We start from the raw sequence: 15,921 nt of genomic DNA, 5'->3' as shown, positions 1-15,921 counted from the left end.
GACAAATCATGGACGCATTCATTCTCCATAGAGCATTTGTAGATCCGAAGCACTACATTTTATTATTCCCTCAGCTACCTAAATGATGTGATTATATGGCGAGATCCTTCTGTAACGTGATCTAGGATGTCACCTAATTTTGCAGAATGATGGCCAGCAGTGTGCATTGAGATAGGGTGCATGCTTGATGTTTCCCTTTACACATCCTCAACATTTTGCTGACTGTGAAACCAGAAAGAAGCTTACACCGCACATTGCATCACCAAGACCCTCATGCAAGCAAGAAAGCTTGTATTGAACAACTGATGTTGAATCCATGCCCATCCATGGCAGCTTTTGATCCTTTGGCAAATTATTCCCTTGCATTATCATCTTGCTCTGAAGCTGCATGAGAAACAAAATCCTGTTTCCCGCACACTATTCCAAATGCAGGGTATTTAACCTCATTTAAGTAGCACATTGAACCTGAAGTGATGTAGCTGAATTAGTGACCCTCTGACTTTGTTGCCTTGCCTTCTCTATTCCCTTGTTCTTGCCTCCTCCTCACTATACCTTAGTACTGACAGACAGCGCTAAACTACAGGGGAGTGAAATTGTGTTGTAATTTGAACCCAGATCCTACCCAGGACAGGTATGGAAAGGTATTAGCCCCCAAGAAATGTGTAGACTCAAGTCTGTTCTTAACAAGCAGTAACAGTTTTTGAAATCAGGATCCCTATGATGTTGCTAGGCTAAATATACGTTGTTGTACGTATGTAAGTATTGAATGCAAATACCATTCCAGGAGCACTTTATACTTGCTTTCCAACCTGATGGTTACTGGTGAGCACCTCAGCCAAGGACTGAGTGGGCCTAGAATGAAACCCTGCCAATATTACTCCATAATAATCTGGGGGCCTCTGGTGCAAAACAAAAAGTGGTATTTTTCTAAGCGTTGCCCACCTTAGACAACCTCCTAGATTGTGCAGCTATTTGAAATATACTCCTACCTCTCCCTTCTTACCTGTTCTAATGAGCAGTGAAACAGTTTTTTAAATTATCAGGGAGCAGCAGCGTTTGCCCCCATGGAGATGAATAGGGACGTTCACAGCTCTCCCAACCTGGTTACATGTAGTGCATCAGTTGCACTTGATTTGAATTTTCAGGGCAGTCTATGCAACCATACCAGCAGGAGATCTATATAAAATTGAAGCTTAGATGCTAGAGAATGAGAAGGCAGCAAAAACGAGGGGCCCCAGCCAAAGACTGTCCTGGCTAACTCCAAGCCCTGGCTGGGAGGCAGTCCTGACACTCACTCCTGAAATGACCTTTGTCCGATCCAGCACCTTTGCAGAGAGCTCAGGGCTGCCAGGCATGAGAGCCGGGCCGATACAGTAGGCGGTTACTGGCGAGCTCTCCCTGCGAGGTGCGCTGAGAGCAGCCCTTCCCTTCGGCTCCGCTCCACCCTGGCTCGCCTTCCCGAGCTCGCTGCGCCCTGCCAAGGGTGTGCACGGCGCGGTGCAGCCCAGGGGCAGGCGGGGCCGTCCCCGCAGTCCGTAGCGGGGAGCTGCGGCTCCGGCCGAGCAGGTGCCAGGCTGGACGCCAGGGGAGAGCCGGGGTCCGGCGGGAGCAGGCTGCAGGGCAGGTACCTGCCCGCAAAGGTGCGTGTCTGGGCAGCTGCAGCCGCGCCCCCCTGCTACTCCCGAGCGGGCCACAGTCCTGCCCGCCGCCTGCGCTCGCGCTGGGGGACGGGGCGTGGCTGGAGTGGGGCGTGTCCCCTGCCCTGGGGCGGGCGTGCCGGGCTCCCTCCTCCCCGCTTAGCGGCTGGGCGGGTCCCCGCGGCGGCATTGGCCTCAGCAGCAGCCGCAGGGAGCGGAGCCGGCTGGCGGCGCCTCTCTCCGGCGGGCAGTGGGCGCCAGGTGAGAGCGGGCGTGGGCTGGGGCGGGTCCGCTGTCCTGCGTGGGTCAGGGAGCCGCCCAGCCCGGCTGCGGGGAGCGAGCCGGTCACGCTGCCATCGGGCGGCGGCAGAACAGGGCAGCGTCGGCCCGTGCCTGGGGCTGGAGCAGGTTTTGCCGGGGGGCTGCGGGGAGCAAAGCGGGACGGCGCTGGCTTCAGCCGTGCAGCTCAGCGGGGAGCAGCCTGCCCCTGCCCCGGGAGGGTCCCTCTGTGCTCCGCGCCCGCAGAGCGGTGCCTTCCTCCGCATGGGGGGCAGCGTCCGGGGAGAGGACTGCCCTGGCCGCCGGGGAGCTGATGGGCACCTACCTTCGCAGGCGGGCTTTGCAGCCCTCCCTTGATCTGGAACAGCTGGGTGCAGGTGGGACTGTCCCTGGAGCAGCAGGCGGGGAGGATGGTGGATGTGCCACTGCGGGAGGGAGAGGGTGCGACAGCCTCACGGTGCCCATCACTTCCCGGCTCAGCTCCCTGCCAAATCTGAAGGCAACAGGCACAAAGGAGAAGACTGAAAACGGGACAAGCCAGAGACGAATCACTGGGCTCGACTTCTCTGCTGCCAAGCTGTTCCGTGGAACTGTTCACACGGAAAATCGGAGGGAGAATGGGTTTTTTTCCCCTCTCCAGCTACTTCGTTGTCTCTAGCTTAATTTTTCATTACAGTGGCTGGCAGTGGCACATGAAGGAGACAGGTGACTTATATTGCGACAGCCTCTCTTCCTTCCCACAAGGGAGCTGATAGATCTCTTTACAGGCAAAAGTTTTCAATCTCTGTCATAGCCCACTTGCAGTATGTAGCAGTTTATTACTAATGGATCTCTTGCATTAGTGTGCTGGAATCCAGGCTTTTCATTAGCAATCCCTCCCTAGAAAGACTTTCCCCCCTCTATGTATGGCAAGGTAACACATCACAGCTGATGCAAGCTTTGGCTGAAAATTTGGTGAGTAGGGTAGCAACATAAAGACAAAGGCCAACGTTTTCAAATGTGGGGCCTAAAGTTAAAGAAATAAATCCATATTCAGGATTCTAAAATAAACGGCATGATTTTCAGAAGTGCTGAGTACCACAACACCTATTAATCACAATGGGAGCTGGGAGTGTTCAGCACCTTTGAAAGTCAGCCCACTGGGTTAGTTGTCTGAATAATGATGTAGGAGCTGAACTTTTAGCACCACTGTTGAAAATGTTGCCCATAGCATCAGTCCTATGTAAGGTAAACCTATTTGTTGAGAAACAGTGTCTTTGCAAACACACTGTCAGAAATGTTTCTGTTTCCATTGCAATACTATAGTTTAGGAAACCTCCAGAGATTTGGAGACCATATAAAGAAACCTGCATTAAATCAAAGGTATTTATATTGTGGGTGCCTGTGACTTGGTCTGTTGGCTGACATGGATACCCTGAGGCTTTTTCTGTAACTTAAACATTTCTATTTCCTTTATTTTCTATTTTCAAAATGTTAACTGAGAAAGATTCATCCAGAAAAGGGTTTATCGATTAAAGCTTCAATTCAGCAAGGTACTAAGCGCATTGTAATTGTCATTCTGTGCAATTTCAGACACCACTAGCCTAGAGACTGCTAATAATCAGCATCCATTTTTTCTGCCATTCAAGGAATAAATAGCCAGGGACATGGAGTGTACCAGAGATGAAAGCACTGAGATGTAATGCTTATTGTGTCATTTGATCTAGAATTGCACAATGATGTGAGCAATGTGATGAAGTAATCCCAGGGCATCCTGCTTTAAAAAAGAAAAAAAGAGGGTGAGACTGAAGAAGACACCTAATCTTCTCTTGGCTGTTTTCTTCAGACAGATTCATTTCCTTGGCTTTCCAGCCAGAAATACAATGATGTTGATGCAGGAGGAAACTAATGATGATTAAGGAATGCTTGTCTGAGTCTCATTTCCAAAATCAGTGTTTGTGTCAGTTACAGATTACATATTCTGGATTGCAGATGGATTCTCCACAACACACTTGGTCTTAAGAGTAAGGTTTAGGAAAGCAGATTGACAAATAATTGTAGCAAAACATTATTTTTTGCCCATATTCAAATTGATTGCATGGAATGAAATATCCGTGCATTGCTTTGCTTGTATTTTTATGTTATTGCATTGCTAAGCCACAGCAAATAATGTTAGATAACTTCTAAATGCAATAATTTACTTTAGTTTTTTAAAACATACATACGATAGTGGGGTTTTTTTAAGTAGGACATAAAAGAAAATATTTATAAAGAATTTCTCAAAGTTATCCAAGAAGAGAGGATTCCAGGTATTCACTGAGAAATATGTCAGTGTGCTATAATGTGGGTTTACGTCTTTATATTCAGGAATGTTCTGAACGGTTACATACATTTTATGATGAACATGTATTCTGTGAGAGTGGGGTGCTATGGAACTCTTGCACACACTGTAAATAAACCAAACTGTCTGAAGGAAGCATTATCTTTTATAACTCACAAACCCTCCTTTTTATGTTTCATGTAGCTGCATATTATCATCTTATGCATTAAGAATAAAAACTTCTGATATCTCAATTTAGAATTTCCCTTGGGGGAATTATGAATGCGTGTGGGTCAGAGGGGGAAAGTGTTTCTCAGGGGAAAAATATTTTCCTAACAAGTGAAATATAAAAATAAAGTTCCCTTTCTACCCACATAAAAATGTATATATATGCAAGATTCATGTGGTAGTTCTCATATGTAACTAGCGTGGCACTCTTGAAACCCTGTTTTGCCTTCATATATTGAAACACAGCTCCCATTGATTACAAGGGTGTATCTGAGCGTAGAATAGTGCACACACATGTATATCAGGACACAGAGCATGGAATTTTAGAACTGAAATTCAGAACATTGAAAAATTACCCAGTTCTTATGAAAACAAATTGTATTTCCATTTTTACCACATTGTTTTTCATCATTTGTTTGTTTTGTTGCAGATACATATGAAGCAATCTGAGAGATGAGAATCTATGCCATATTTTTCAACATAAATGGCAAACCTTGCAATATGAATGGAAAGCAAATGAAATGCAAAGAAGGAAAGACAGAAAAACAGCTGACCCTATCACTGAAGGCAGAATAAGGCCACTTGGTGTGTCTGACTCTCTCTTTTTTTTTTTTTTTTTTTTTAAATATCACTTCAATCCAATTGCTCAAAGAATATGAAATAATGAACATATTAGCAAGTAATAGTTGTTGATTGGTGCCCATCATAAAATGAAAATGGTCAATTCTTGATCTGATTTAACATCCATTAAAAAGCATCAAACTGTTGCTGAAATAATATCATAGCAAGTAGTGTTTCAGGTTGGCCATCCCAGAAGTGAAACTGAACCTATTCAATAAGATACAGGATAGTGTGTTCTTAAAATCTGTCCAGTAAATCTTTCTTCAGGAAAGGTAAGGAAAAAAAATCACAGTGGAAATATAAATGTAATGTAACAAGTCAATCAGAACATTTCTTTGCATAACACCTCATCTGTTCACAAAAGTAATTTCATGTTTTTGGGTGAAATTTCAAATAACTGCACCCTGAACTTATCTGCACTTAATTTATCTGATGGATTAATAGAAAAGAAAAATATATGAAGAAATTAGAAGGCAGGACCACAAATATGGAGAAGGCAGCTAAAGAAATTCAAATGGAAAACACAGGACAATCAGAAAATCCTAGTGCAGCAGAACTGTGCCCTTCAACTGAAGAACAGGCAGAAAAACTCTCAATGTTTTGTTTTAAGAAAAGAAAGAAGTCATATAAGAAGACATTGGAGATTAAAAGTGTCTGCGAAGAAGACTCTGTAACCTTGAAACATACAAGCCAATCCATCAACGTAGCCCCTGGAGAAGGGGAAGTTTCCAACCAATCTCAGTCATCAAGAGGACCCTGGGCAACTATAAAACGTATAGTGACACCTAAGAGAAGGTCAAAATCTTCAAGGAAGCAGACACACTCTGATTTTCAAGTGCAACTGGAGATAAATGCTGAGGATCCTGGCTTGCAAAGTTTTCCAAAGAATCGAGTTAGTCCTGGGCTTAAAATTCCTTGTATATGGTTCTCAAGAGGCAAGAAAAAACCCAGCCATTCTGAAATAACAGAAGAATCAGATTACAGTGTTAAAGCAAATGAACTGATGGGCATTTTGAATAAAGCTAACAGTGAACCAGAGGATTTGGCAGTAACAGTCAAATCTAGCATGGATCAATCCTTCAGCCAAGCCTCCGAAAAAAGTGACAGGAACTCACTTAATTCCACTGGGAAGAACGTGCTTTTGGTAGAGTCCAGACCAGACACTGATCAACACATACAGTGCATCGTTCAGTCAGAAATAACAAATCCAGAGGCAGTTGCTATAATGCTCCAGGAAAAGCTACACCTGAAGAGCCTACATGAAACTCCTGAACATACACCTGTAGCAAACAAGGGAGTTGATCTCAATACCACTCTTAGCGCTAATGTTTCTAAGGACCTACCAGATAACGTAGCTGAAGCCGCAGAGGTACAAGAAACAAATAACAGCGATGGCACAAGGCTTGAATATAAAGAATCTGGAAGGAACATAAATGGTAGTGAAGACTGTCAATCCAGAGAGAGAATAATGAGTTTCAATCAGTCGGCATTTAAAGATGATGGAGTAAGCGTGCAGAGCTGTTTAAGTGAACAATGGAAATTAGAAGAAAACAAGGACACTAGTGGAGTGAGCATTGTGATTACGATTACTGAAGCAGATGATGAGCCTGATGAAGAGGAGTCAAACCAGGACTGCAAGCTGTCTTCAACTTCTTCATGTGAACATAAGCAAAAGGAGAATAAAAAAATAAGTGGGAACTTCAATTTCAGTGAACTTTCTAATCGCAAAGAGGGCACAGTAACGGGTAGTGGCCCCAGGAGGGAGGCTAAAGTCTGTTCTCCTGCTCGGTCACTCAGTGGTCTCAGTGATCAGGAGCACGGAACTTCAGAACAGTATGAATTGCTTCTGATAGAAACTGCTGCTTCACTTGTTAAGGCCGCGATTCAGTCATCTATGGAACAGCTGGTTAATGAAATGGCTTTGGACCATAGTAAACATAACAGTGTTCTGTAATGACAAGACTGCCCCAAAATACAGTATGACTCAACAGCAGCAATTTAAAACTATTTAGCACCAAGATGAAAGGCCAGAAACAGTCTTAACTCCTTAGGTATTTGGGGTCTGTGTGTAGTGTATTTCTGCATGCTGGATATGCCATTGTGTGTCTGTAAAATGGATCCAAGAATAAGGACTCAGTCCTGCAAAGCGTTGACAGGCTCATGGCATTGGGCTTTAACACATTGTGATTGTTGATAGCTGTGGAAAAGGTAAGTTGTTTTAGTGGGTGTATTTCAATTTGTGTTTCTTGCCATTTGGGGGCTCTATTACATCACTATATATTTTAGATTTTCTCCTATTGTTTACATTTTATTTATTATACAGTATCTGTCAAAGGCCGCAGGGGTTACTGAGCACTCTCAACTGTATTGGGCCTGGTCTTGTACTCATCATAATCAGTTGGAGTTTTGCCATTGATTTCAATGGCAACAAGATTGGGCCTATTGACTTCAGTGTAGGATGAGCATGTTCAAAACCTTGCAGGATTGGGTTAATGTCTCAAGATGCACATACTGTTTTAAAAAATACTGCAGTCCCAAACTGACACGTCAATGCTGCTATTGTATAAAATGAGGCAGGTATATAGAGGGCAGATTGTCATTTGGCCTATTCCACTGCCCAGAATGTCTTGTGCATCTCCGACTGCATTGAAGTCATGCACTAAGCACAAGTGTATCTGACCCACCAAAGCCATGGGGTTGCCAAGAAAATGGTGCCACTTAACTTGCTGAAGGGCCTGCCCTGATCCATTCAAGTCAATGGTAAAACTTCCAGCTACATCAGTAGTGCAGGTTTGGGCCTAGTGAGCAAGTTACCGATACAGATGCTCCCCGACTTACGCAAGCATTCCGTTCTGGAGCACCTTGCATAACTTGAATTTTGCGTAAGTCAGAAACGTCATCTCCGACCATTACGCAAAAAACCCCAAACCTTCCTATTTCTAGCTTACGAAACTTTTTCAGCAAACTCAGATTTGCGTACGTCGGGTTTCCATAACTCGGGGAGCGTCTGTATTCTCTTCTCCTGACACCTTCCTTTGTTTTTATAGCGTTGTAGTGCTGAGGCCAACTCATTGCATTAGCACATTTTTAATATGTAGTATGTAATATATATAGTAATGAGCTGCTAGAGCTCTAGTGGTGCAGTATTTCCCCAAGGTTAAAATAGTTCTTGAAGTTACAATGGTCTCCAATTAGTCTGTTGTAACTTGAGTATTTTTTGTTTAATTATTGCTAATGCCTTTGACTGTAGCCAGCATTTTTTAATAAGTCGTAGGGTTTTTCCCCCTGCTTCACAGCTCTTCCGAACTTCAGCAAACAAATCCATCCCACCTGTGTGTAACTGCATTATGCCACTTAATGTTTCCTTGAAGTTTCATTTGAATACACTATCATTAGCATTGTATTCTGAACTGTAAAATCATGACTGGTATAGAGAAAGATGAAGTGTTGTTTACTATATCTCCTAATACAAGAACTAGGGGATCACCAAATGAAATTAATAGGCAGCAGGTTTAAAACAAATAAAAGGAAGTATTTCTTCACACGACGCACAGTCAACCTGTAGAATTCCTTGCCAGAGGATGTTGTGAAGGTCAAGACCACAACCAGGTTCAAAAAAGACCTAGATAAATTCATGAATAGGTCCCTCGATGGCTATTAGCCAGGATGGGCAGGGATGGTGTCCTTAGCCTCTGTTTGCCAGAAGCTGGGAATGGACGACGGGATGGATCACTTGATAATTGCCTGTTCTGTTCATTCCCTCCGGGGCACCTGGCATTGGCCACTGTCAGAAGACAGGATACTGGGCTAGATGGACGCTTGGTCTGACCCAATAGGGCCGTTCTTATGTTCTTAACTGCTGAGTATTGCTGCTTTGAGCTGGAATGGCCCAATCCTGCTCCCATTGAAGTAATCAGAAAAAACTCAGATCTGGCCCTTAAACACCTGCCATAGTTGAATCCTGAAACAAGTTTGTCATTGACAGAAAATATCAAATGCTTTGTTGTGAGTTTTTGTGTATATTGTATAATATATACAGTAAGTGTGTGTGTATCATTTGCCCGGTTCATTACCAGATCTTTAAAAAGAAGCCTTTTGACTGTAATCTGTAAAGAATGAATGTGGGTCATGGAGCTATGATTTATGTGCAGCAGCCAAATAAACGACCATATTCTCCTGAAAAGATGCATTCTTGTGCATATTTCTGAGCCGATACAAAAATAGCAGACTCACTTGGCAATTGTGCATTGACCATTTCCAATTTTCGGAATCTTTTTTCTTCCCTGGGACAGCATATGGATCCTGTGTTAAAATACAAGGGCTATAGTTTTTCCTAAGAACTAGTGCTCAGTCCCATTTTAAACATTGGAGGCAGAGAATCTGAGCAGAGTACACACTTAATGGCACACACTGAAAATGAGCAGTGAACACCAGGGCATGCTTCTGTGAGCATGTGGAGAACTCCAGTGTTAACTCTAGAGGTGTGAAAAAGTGTCTAAACTTTCTTTTCTGTGAATATATTTGATCAACTGTAGTTTGGATCAGAGTATCACTGATCCAATATATGTAATACTAGTGAATTAGTGCTTTATACTGTTCCCTGCAAACATTGTGGCATAATTTAAAAATGACTCTTGAGGACTTTATGCAACTTTGGAACTCGTGCAGTGTTCTCAGGCACAACACAGAAATGCAGGAGGAGGCTTATTTGAGCTAATGGATTTGCACTATATGTCTTGATAGATCATTGCTGGATGGAGGGGAATCATAGAATCTCAGAACTGGAAGGGACCTCAGGAGGTCATCTAGTCCAACCCCCTGCTCAAAGCAGGACCAATCCTCAGACAGATTTTTACCCCAGTTCCCTAAATGGCCCCATCAAGGATTGAATTTGCAACCCCGGGTTTAGCAGGCCAATGCTCAAGCCACTGAGGCCAGGTCTACACTACGCGTGAAAATCGATTTTAGATATGCAATTTCAGCTACGAGAATAGCGTAGCTGAAATCGAATATCTAAAATTGATTTACTCACCCGTCTTCACCGCGCGGGAACGATGTCCGCGGCTCGCCATGTCGATTCCGGAATTCCGTTGGTTTTGGTGGAGTTCCGGAATCGATATAAGCGCGCTCAGGGATAGATATATCCAGTCTAGATCAGACGCGATATATCGATCCCCAAGCGATCAATTTCAATGCGCCGATACAGCGCGTAGTCTAGACGTGGCCTGAGCTATCCCTCCCCCCTGCAGTGCAGTGTAATTCTGGAAGGTCTGTTAGCTGTGGAAGAGAATGTCGTGCTCTGTGAAATGGATAAAAGTTTACTTCTATAGTGGGACAGCTGGTGTGAGTCAGCATAGCTCCATTGAAATCAATTTCAGGTGGCTTTCATGTTGATGTACACCAGCTGAGGAACTGGCCAGTGTAGATATTTACAAGAAAATGATACAAAACTTGTGATTAGGAAATTAGAGATTGGAGCACAAGTGTATTTTTGTATATCTTGGGCCTGTAGGTGTTCACCACTGATAAATGTTCAGGTTTGTGTTAGCCATCCTTTTGCGCTGTAGCTAGCTTTTCCTTCATTATAACTGGCTACATAACTAACAAGCACCTCATTAAAAATGAATACACCTGTTTGTTTTCTTAAACTGTGATTGACTGGGTGGCTATGCAGGAGATAATGATTTTACATTGAAAGACTAATCTACAACAAAGATCAGCTGTCCAGATTTGAATACTTCTAGCTACTCAGGCATCCATACATACAGTGAGTAGAAACAGGTTTTCTAGACATTGCTAGAACTTTTGAGAATATCTAAGCAAATGTGTCCTTTTCACTAAGGCTTAACTTTGATTACTGTGCATCAAAGCAAGTGTCACCCATTTTTAACATGTTAGATGTAATTAGTGTGGCTTCATTTTGACTAATAATTTCACTAGGCTGTGTGGGTTTCAAACAGACTAGGACAAGTTCAGACCTGGTGTAAGAAGGTGCGACTCCAGTGAAGTCAGTCGAATTACACCCGTTTACACAGACCTGCATTTGGCTCACTGCTCTTATATTTTTCAGACTTTTTTTTAGAGCTAACAGTAGCAAATGGGATTAATTTGTATAATAGATCAAACCTTAGCACCCTTCTTCTTTTATTTAGCGTCTCTCACGTAAGTATTTTACAGTAGGTAATAGTAAATATTTGTAATTTTTCTTTACTTTCATTCATTGCACTTTTATCACAGGACATCACAAAGCAGATAGAACTTTATAAGCATGAATTAATTAAGCCTCAGAGCCTCCCTCTCTTAAGACCAGACAGAAGAGTTATTAGTTTACTAAGAGAAAGAATCGTAGCCTCTTGAATAAAGAATGGTAAGTTTGTTTTATAGTTGTGTGGGTGTAACTGGGCTGTGAAACCCATAAGCATATTATTGCCTGGCTATGCAAAAGCTGCAGATGTAAGGTGGTGTGGAAGTTTTTTTAAGACTGTTTTCTCACTGGTGGTTAAAAGAAACTAGTATGCTAGTTAACCTCTAATGCTTACAGTCTGACTTTGACCACGTATGTTACTTTCTTCTCCAGCCATCTTGCTTCTGATTCAGGAGTCTGTTGGTCTGCTGCCTCTGAATTGTGGAAGTGGTTTCTGCCTGCAGTTTGTCTGAATGAATGCCTCCCCCTCCCTCAGTCACTCTGCATTCCTTCCTACTTCTCTCCCCGCACATTTCCAGTATGATCCTTGGCAAGGACAGCTCATCTTTCTTGCCCATTGATACTTTGCAATGTCATGTTGAATATTTTATTTTCTCACAGCTTTTTTTTTTTTTTTTTTAATATAAGCAGCAAAGAAGAAAGAGTATTTAAATACATTTTTTTAATACAGACTTAAAGAAATTTTAGAACAATTCACCATCCTAGCACAATTATATTGTGGTAATAGTGAGCAGAAAGCAACTATATTAGTTTAAATGATCCTTGTGAAAACTGCTGGTAAATGGTTCAACAAGTAGGACACTGAAATGAATGAACTATGTGGGGCCAGGTCCCCAGCTGTTATAAATCCATGTAGCATCACTGAAATCCACAGAGCTAGTTAGACATTGTTGATCATTTCACAAATGCACACAAGTAAATGAATCAAACCATCCTAATCCAGGAGAAAATATATATATGTGTAATATTTAAACTAAATGGAAAATGGACTTAATTGATGGATCCAAAACCTCACTTTCCAGCAGTTATGTTTTCCTCAAAATAATCATAAGTTTTTATAAAACTTTGTGTAGGTAACATAGCATAACTCTTTAACACAAACTTCCAGATTGCACTTTGTCATTACACTTTTGTGCTCGCTAGTTCTGATTCAGGGGGTTGCATGGCTTTATTGGGCAGGACAGATTTAAGACACACAGACAGGGAAGTGGCAAAATGACACACAACTAGGCGAGTCTGAAATCTTTTCTAGAGAAAAGATGTGGACAGATTCTCAGTAGAGCGAGGCACTGCTTTAGTTTTACACCAGCCAGCTATTTGGGAATTCTAGTTTCCCTTTGTTTGTTTCAAGCCCGACCGTGACAGAAGGAATGCATATGTTCATTGAAACAATTCTCTGCTAATGTAATCCTTGGGTTATTGTAATTACTTCTGACCGCCAGTGTCGGTCAGGGAGGCTGGGGTGTACTGCGTCTTGAAATCATCTGTATTCATCTTCAAACTGTGATTCTTATTTAATTTTTGCTGGATTCTCTTGGCTTTTCATAACAATAACTTGAATTTTAAGGGGGAGATGCTTGGGACCATTCATAATTGTAAATTAATAGCTGCTCTCTGGTTGCATATTACAATAGGAGTGCTGCTTCATGAACAGGGCTGGAGTAAGACATAGGAAGTGTTTGCCTGTGCCAAGGGCCCCAGCCCTTGGAGTCACGTGATTATATCAGAATCTCAGCTTTCATTTTAATAAAAGTAAGTAGCCGATGCAGTGATGCCTGCAGAGCGCCTGAGGCAATAGCACTGACAAGTGTGAGCTGCCGCAGGCAACTCGAAGACCCATTGCTCTGGGGGACCTGCGGACACCATCCCAGTAAAGAACTGTGTGGCAGGAGCAGTGTAGGCCTGGCCCACTCACCTAAGCAGCCTCAGCTTGGTTACTGAGGTAAGTGATGCCCCCCTTGTTTCATGGGCTGAGAGGGAAAGAGAACTGGAGGTCCTTGCTGGTCCCGCACAGGATGGGGGAGGGCCTGCTGTCACTCCTGGGGCACAGAAGGAAGCCCCATGCTTCTGCTCTGCCCCTAACGCCCCCAAGAAAGGAGTCAGATGTGGGGCAGGGCTGTAGGCTTGGGAAGCACTGTGTTGCAGTGTGTCTAGGGCACTGATAGATTCCATGCAGCTTGTGAAAGCAAAGGTGGGCAGTTCTGAGGGTCACACTCCAGTTCTGAATCCTAGAATTTAGCTGCAGCCATATCTCGTTGCCTTGGCTGGGCACCAGTATCCAGGCACCTATCTGGGCTTGCTAGCACGGTGTTCGTCGGAGGCGTCTAGGGATGCTCCTGGAGAAGTCAACAGCAGGGCAATACTGCTGGTGAACAAGCCATCGCTCCTGGAAAATCAGTGAGCAAATAAGCTCTAAGGTGTGTACAGCACAACTTGTACAAAGCCATGGGAGAACTTGACCTAGGCTTGAAAAGCATGGGAGCCTATGAAAGCTTATGCCAAATAAATGTTAGTCTCTGAGGTACCACAAGGACTCCTCATTTTTGCTGATACAGACTGACTAGCTTCTTGTGTCATTAGTGTTTAAACTGGATTCTGGTGTGGATAGGGCTTTAAAACATGACACCTTATTGACCTGTATTAGTGACAGCTCAGTCACTGTTAGTATTACCTGTCTAATAGACGTGTTAAGACAAGAATAACCTTGGGGAAGCTGATATAAGGGAGTTTCCCCAAAAGTCCCAAACTAAACTTTAAACTTTATTAGCCGGTACGAGACTTCACCACCCTACCACCCAGCACTCTGCAAGCTGTGTAAGGGGTCTGAGTATTTCAGGGGGAGCAGGTAATGTTTTATAGTAGGCACATTTCCCACAATTCTGGGATTGTGCAATTAGTTGCAGAATCTATTCCCACTGAAGAATATAAGCTTTAATTCAACTTCCCCCACCTTGCTTCTCCTCTCTGCCCCACCTCCACCCACATTTCTAGACCACATGGTTGCAAAGACAACCCTCAACACCAACTGATGCAATACTGTCAGCCTACGTTTGCAGGTCACCTAAACCAAGGGTTGGATCCACAAAGGAGACACTAAAGGGCCAATTTTAGGCCCCCTTTCACCTACTAGAATCCTCAGCCACAAGTGAGGCCCTCAGGCTCCCTCAGCTGTGAGGAGAGCCAGCTGCCTAAGGAGGGGATTCACAGAAGCCAGCATGCTGAGCAGGGAGCTGCCTAACTTTGGTCTTTCTATAGGCTAAGAGAGGGGCAGGAGCTGTGCCCCACGCTCAAAGGTGCCTAATTCTGGGCTGCGGAGGAGGCCTGTATTTCTGCTTGGGAGTCACAGGTGTGACCCTTTTCCTGGAGTTGAGCACCTAAGCCAGATCCTTCCTTTCTTCCAAAGAATGGAGGAAGAGGTGATACAGCTGGCATCCCCCTCCTATGAAAGACCCGATTTCAAACTTGTATATTCCACTTTGTAGGAAATATTTATTGGAGCAGGGAGTGGGACCTGACCCTTTCAACAGCAGAGAGAGAGAGAAACCCACCCCAGAATACCCTATAGTACAGTGATTAGGGCACTTCCCCAGGAGAGGGTGATACCTCTCTTCAGGTCCCTGCTCTACGTCAGGTAGACAAAGACTTTGAACCTGGTTCTCCCACATCCTAGGGGAGCGGTATAGGTGTAAGATGGCCCTGTCATAGCTTTTCTACTCAGATCTGAACCTTAGAGTTCAGAAAATGAGAAGCTAGCATGAAACCTCCAAGCTTAATTACCAGTTTAGATCTGATAGCGCTGCCACCAGCCAGGAATTCCAGTGCCTGGCTCACTCTGGTCTCCCCAAAGCCTTCCCTGGGGGACCCCAAGACTCAGATGCCCTGAATCTCACAACAAAGGGAAATAACCCCCGCCCCTTGTCTCCTCGTTACTTCCTCCCTGGATGACCCTGGAAGATCACCCTGTTTCAATTCCTCCCACCAATTCCCTGGTGAGCTGCAGACTCAATCTCCTTGAGCCCCAACTAGAAAAAAAATCAACAAGTTTTAAAAAGAAAGCTTTATATTAAAAGAAAGAAAAAGATATATAAAAGTGGTCTCTGTTCAGGTGAACTTACAGGTTTATTGGATTAAAGAAAAAAGGAGATACCAGCCTTATCCAAAGAAATACATATTTAAATACATTCCAGGTCAAACTACACCACTGTAAATACAAAAAAAAAATCCAATATAAGCCTATTGCTCCTTTCTACCTTTACTCAACAACTTGGAAACAGAAATTACAAAGCCTGAGTTAGACGTGCTCCCCTCAGAGGACTAGAGATCAACCAGAACGAGACAAAGAAACCACACACCAAAACTTCCCTCCTTGAGATTTTGAAAAATTTGTTTCCTGATTGTCCCCTGGTCAGGTGTTTGGTTCCCTTTGTTAACCCTTTACAGGTAAAAAAGAAACATTAACCTTAAACTATCTGTTTATGCCCAGGCCCTACCACACTTTTTCTACTAGGCAACCATGCGCAATACCTATCTGGACTGCGTCCTGCAGTCGAGCAGGCAGAGGGGTGAGGTTCACTCATAGACTCATAAGTCAGAAGCGGACCAATATTGTCATCTAGTCTGACCTTCTCTTTGCACATAGGCAGGGCCACAAA

At 43.6% G+C, this 15,921-nt stretch overlaps 1 protein-coding gene across 1 annotated transcript; it reads left to right on the top strand.

The window, feature by feature from the left end:
• Positions 1-5,062: 5,062 nt before the first annotated feature.
• On the top strand, positions 5,063-9,237 carry AKAP5 (A-kinase anchoring protein 5). Its single transcript, XM_032774373.2, has one exon. The coding sequence runs from the start codon at positions 5,522-5,524 to the stop codon at positions 7,016-7,018; it is 1,497 nt and encodes a 498-aa protein (XP_032630264.1). The 5' UTR covers positions 5,063-5,521; the 3' UTR covers positions 7,019-9,237.
• The last annotated feature ends 6,684 nt before the right edge of the window (positions 9,238-15,921 follow it).

This window comes from Chelonoidis abingdonii, chromosome 4, assembly GCF_003597395.2.
Source record: "Chelonoidis abingdonii isolate Lonesome George chromosome 4, CheloAbing_2.0, whole genome shotgun sequence".
Lineage (NCBI taxonomy): Eukaryota > Metazoa > Chordata > Testudines > Testudinidae > Chelonoidis > Chelonoidis abingdonii.
This window is presented reverse-complemented; position numbering and strand designations above follow the sequence as displayed.

Coding starts and splice junctions, on each gene's coding strand:
- AKAP5 (XM_032774373.2), top strand. CDS start 5,522: ATGAAGAAATTAGAAGGCAGGACCACAAATATGGAGAAGGCAGCTAAA.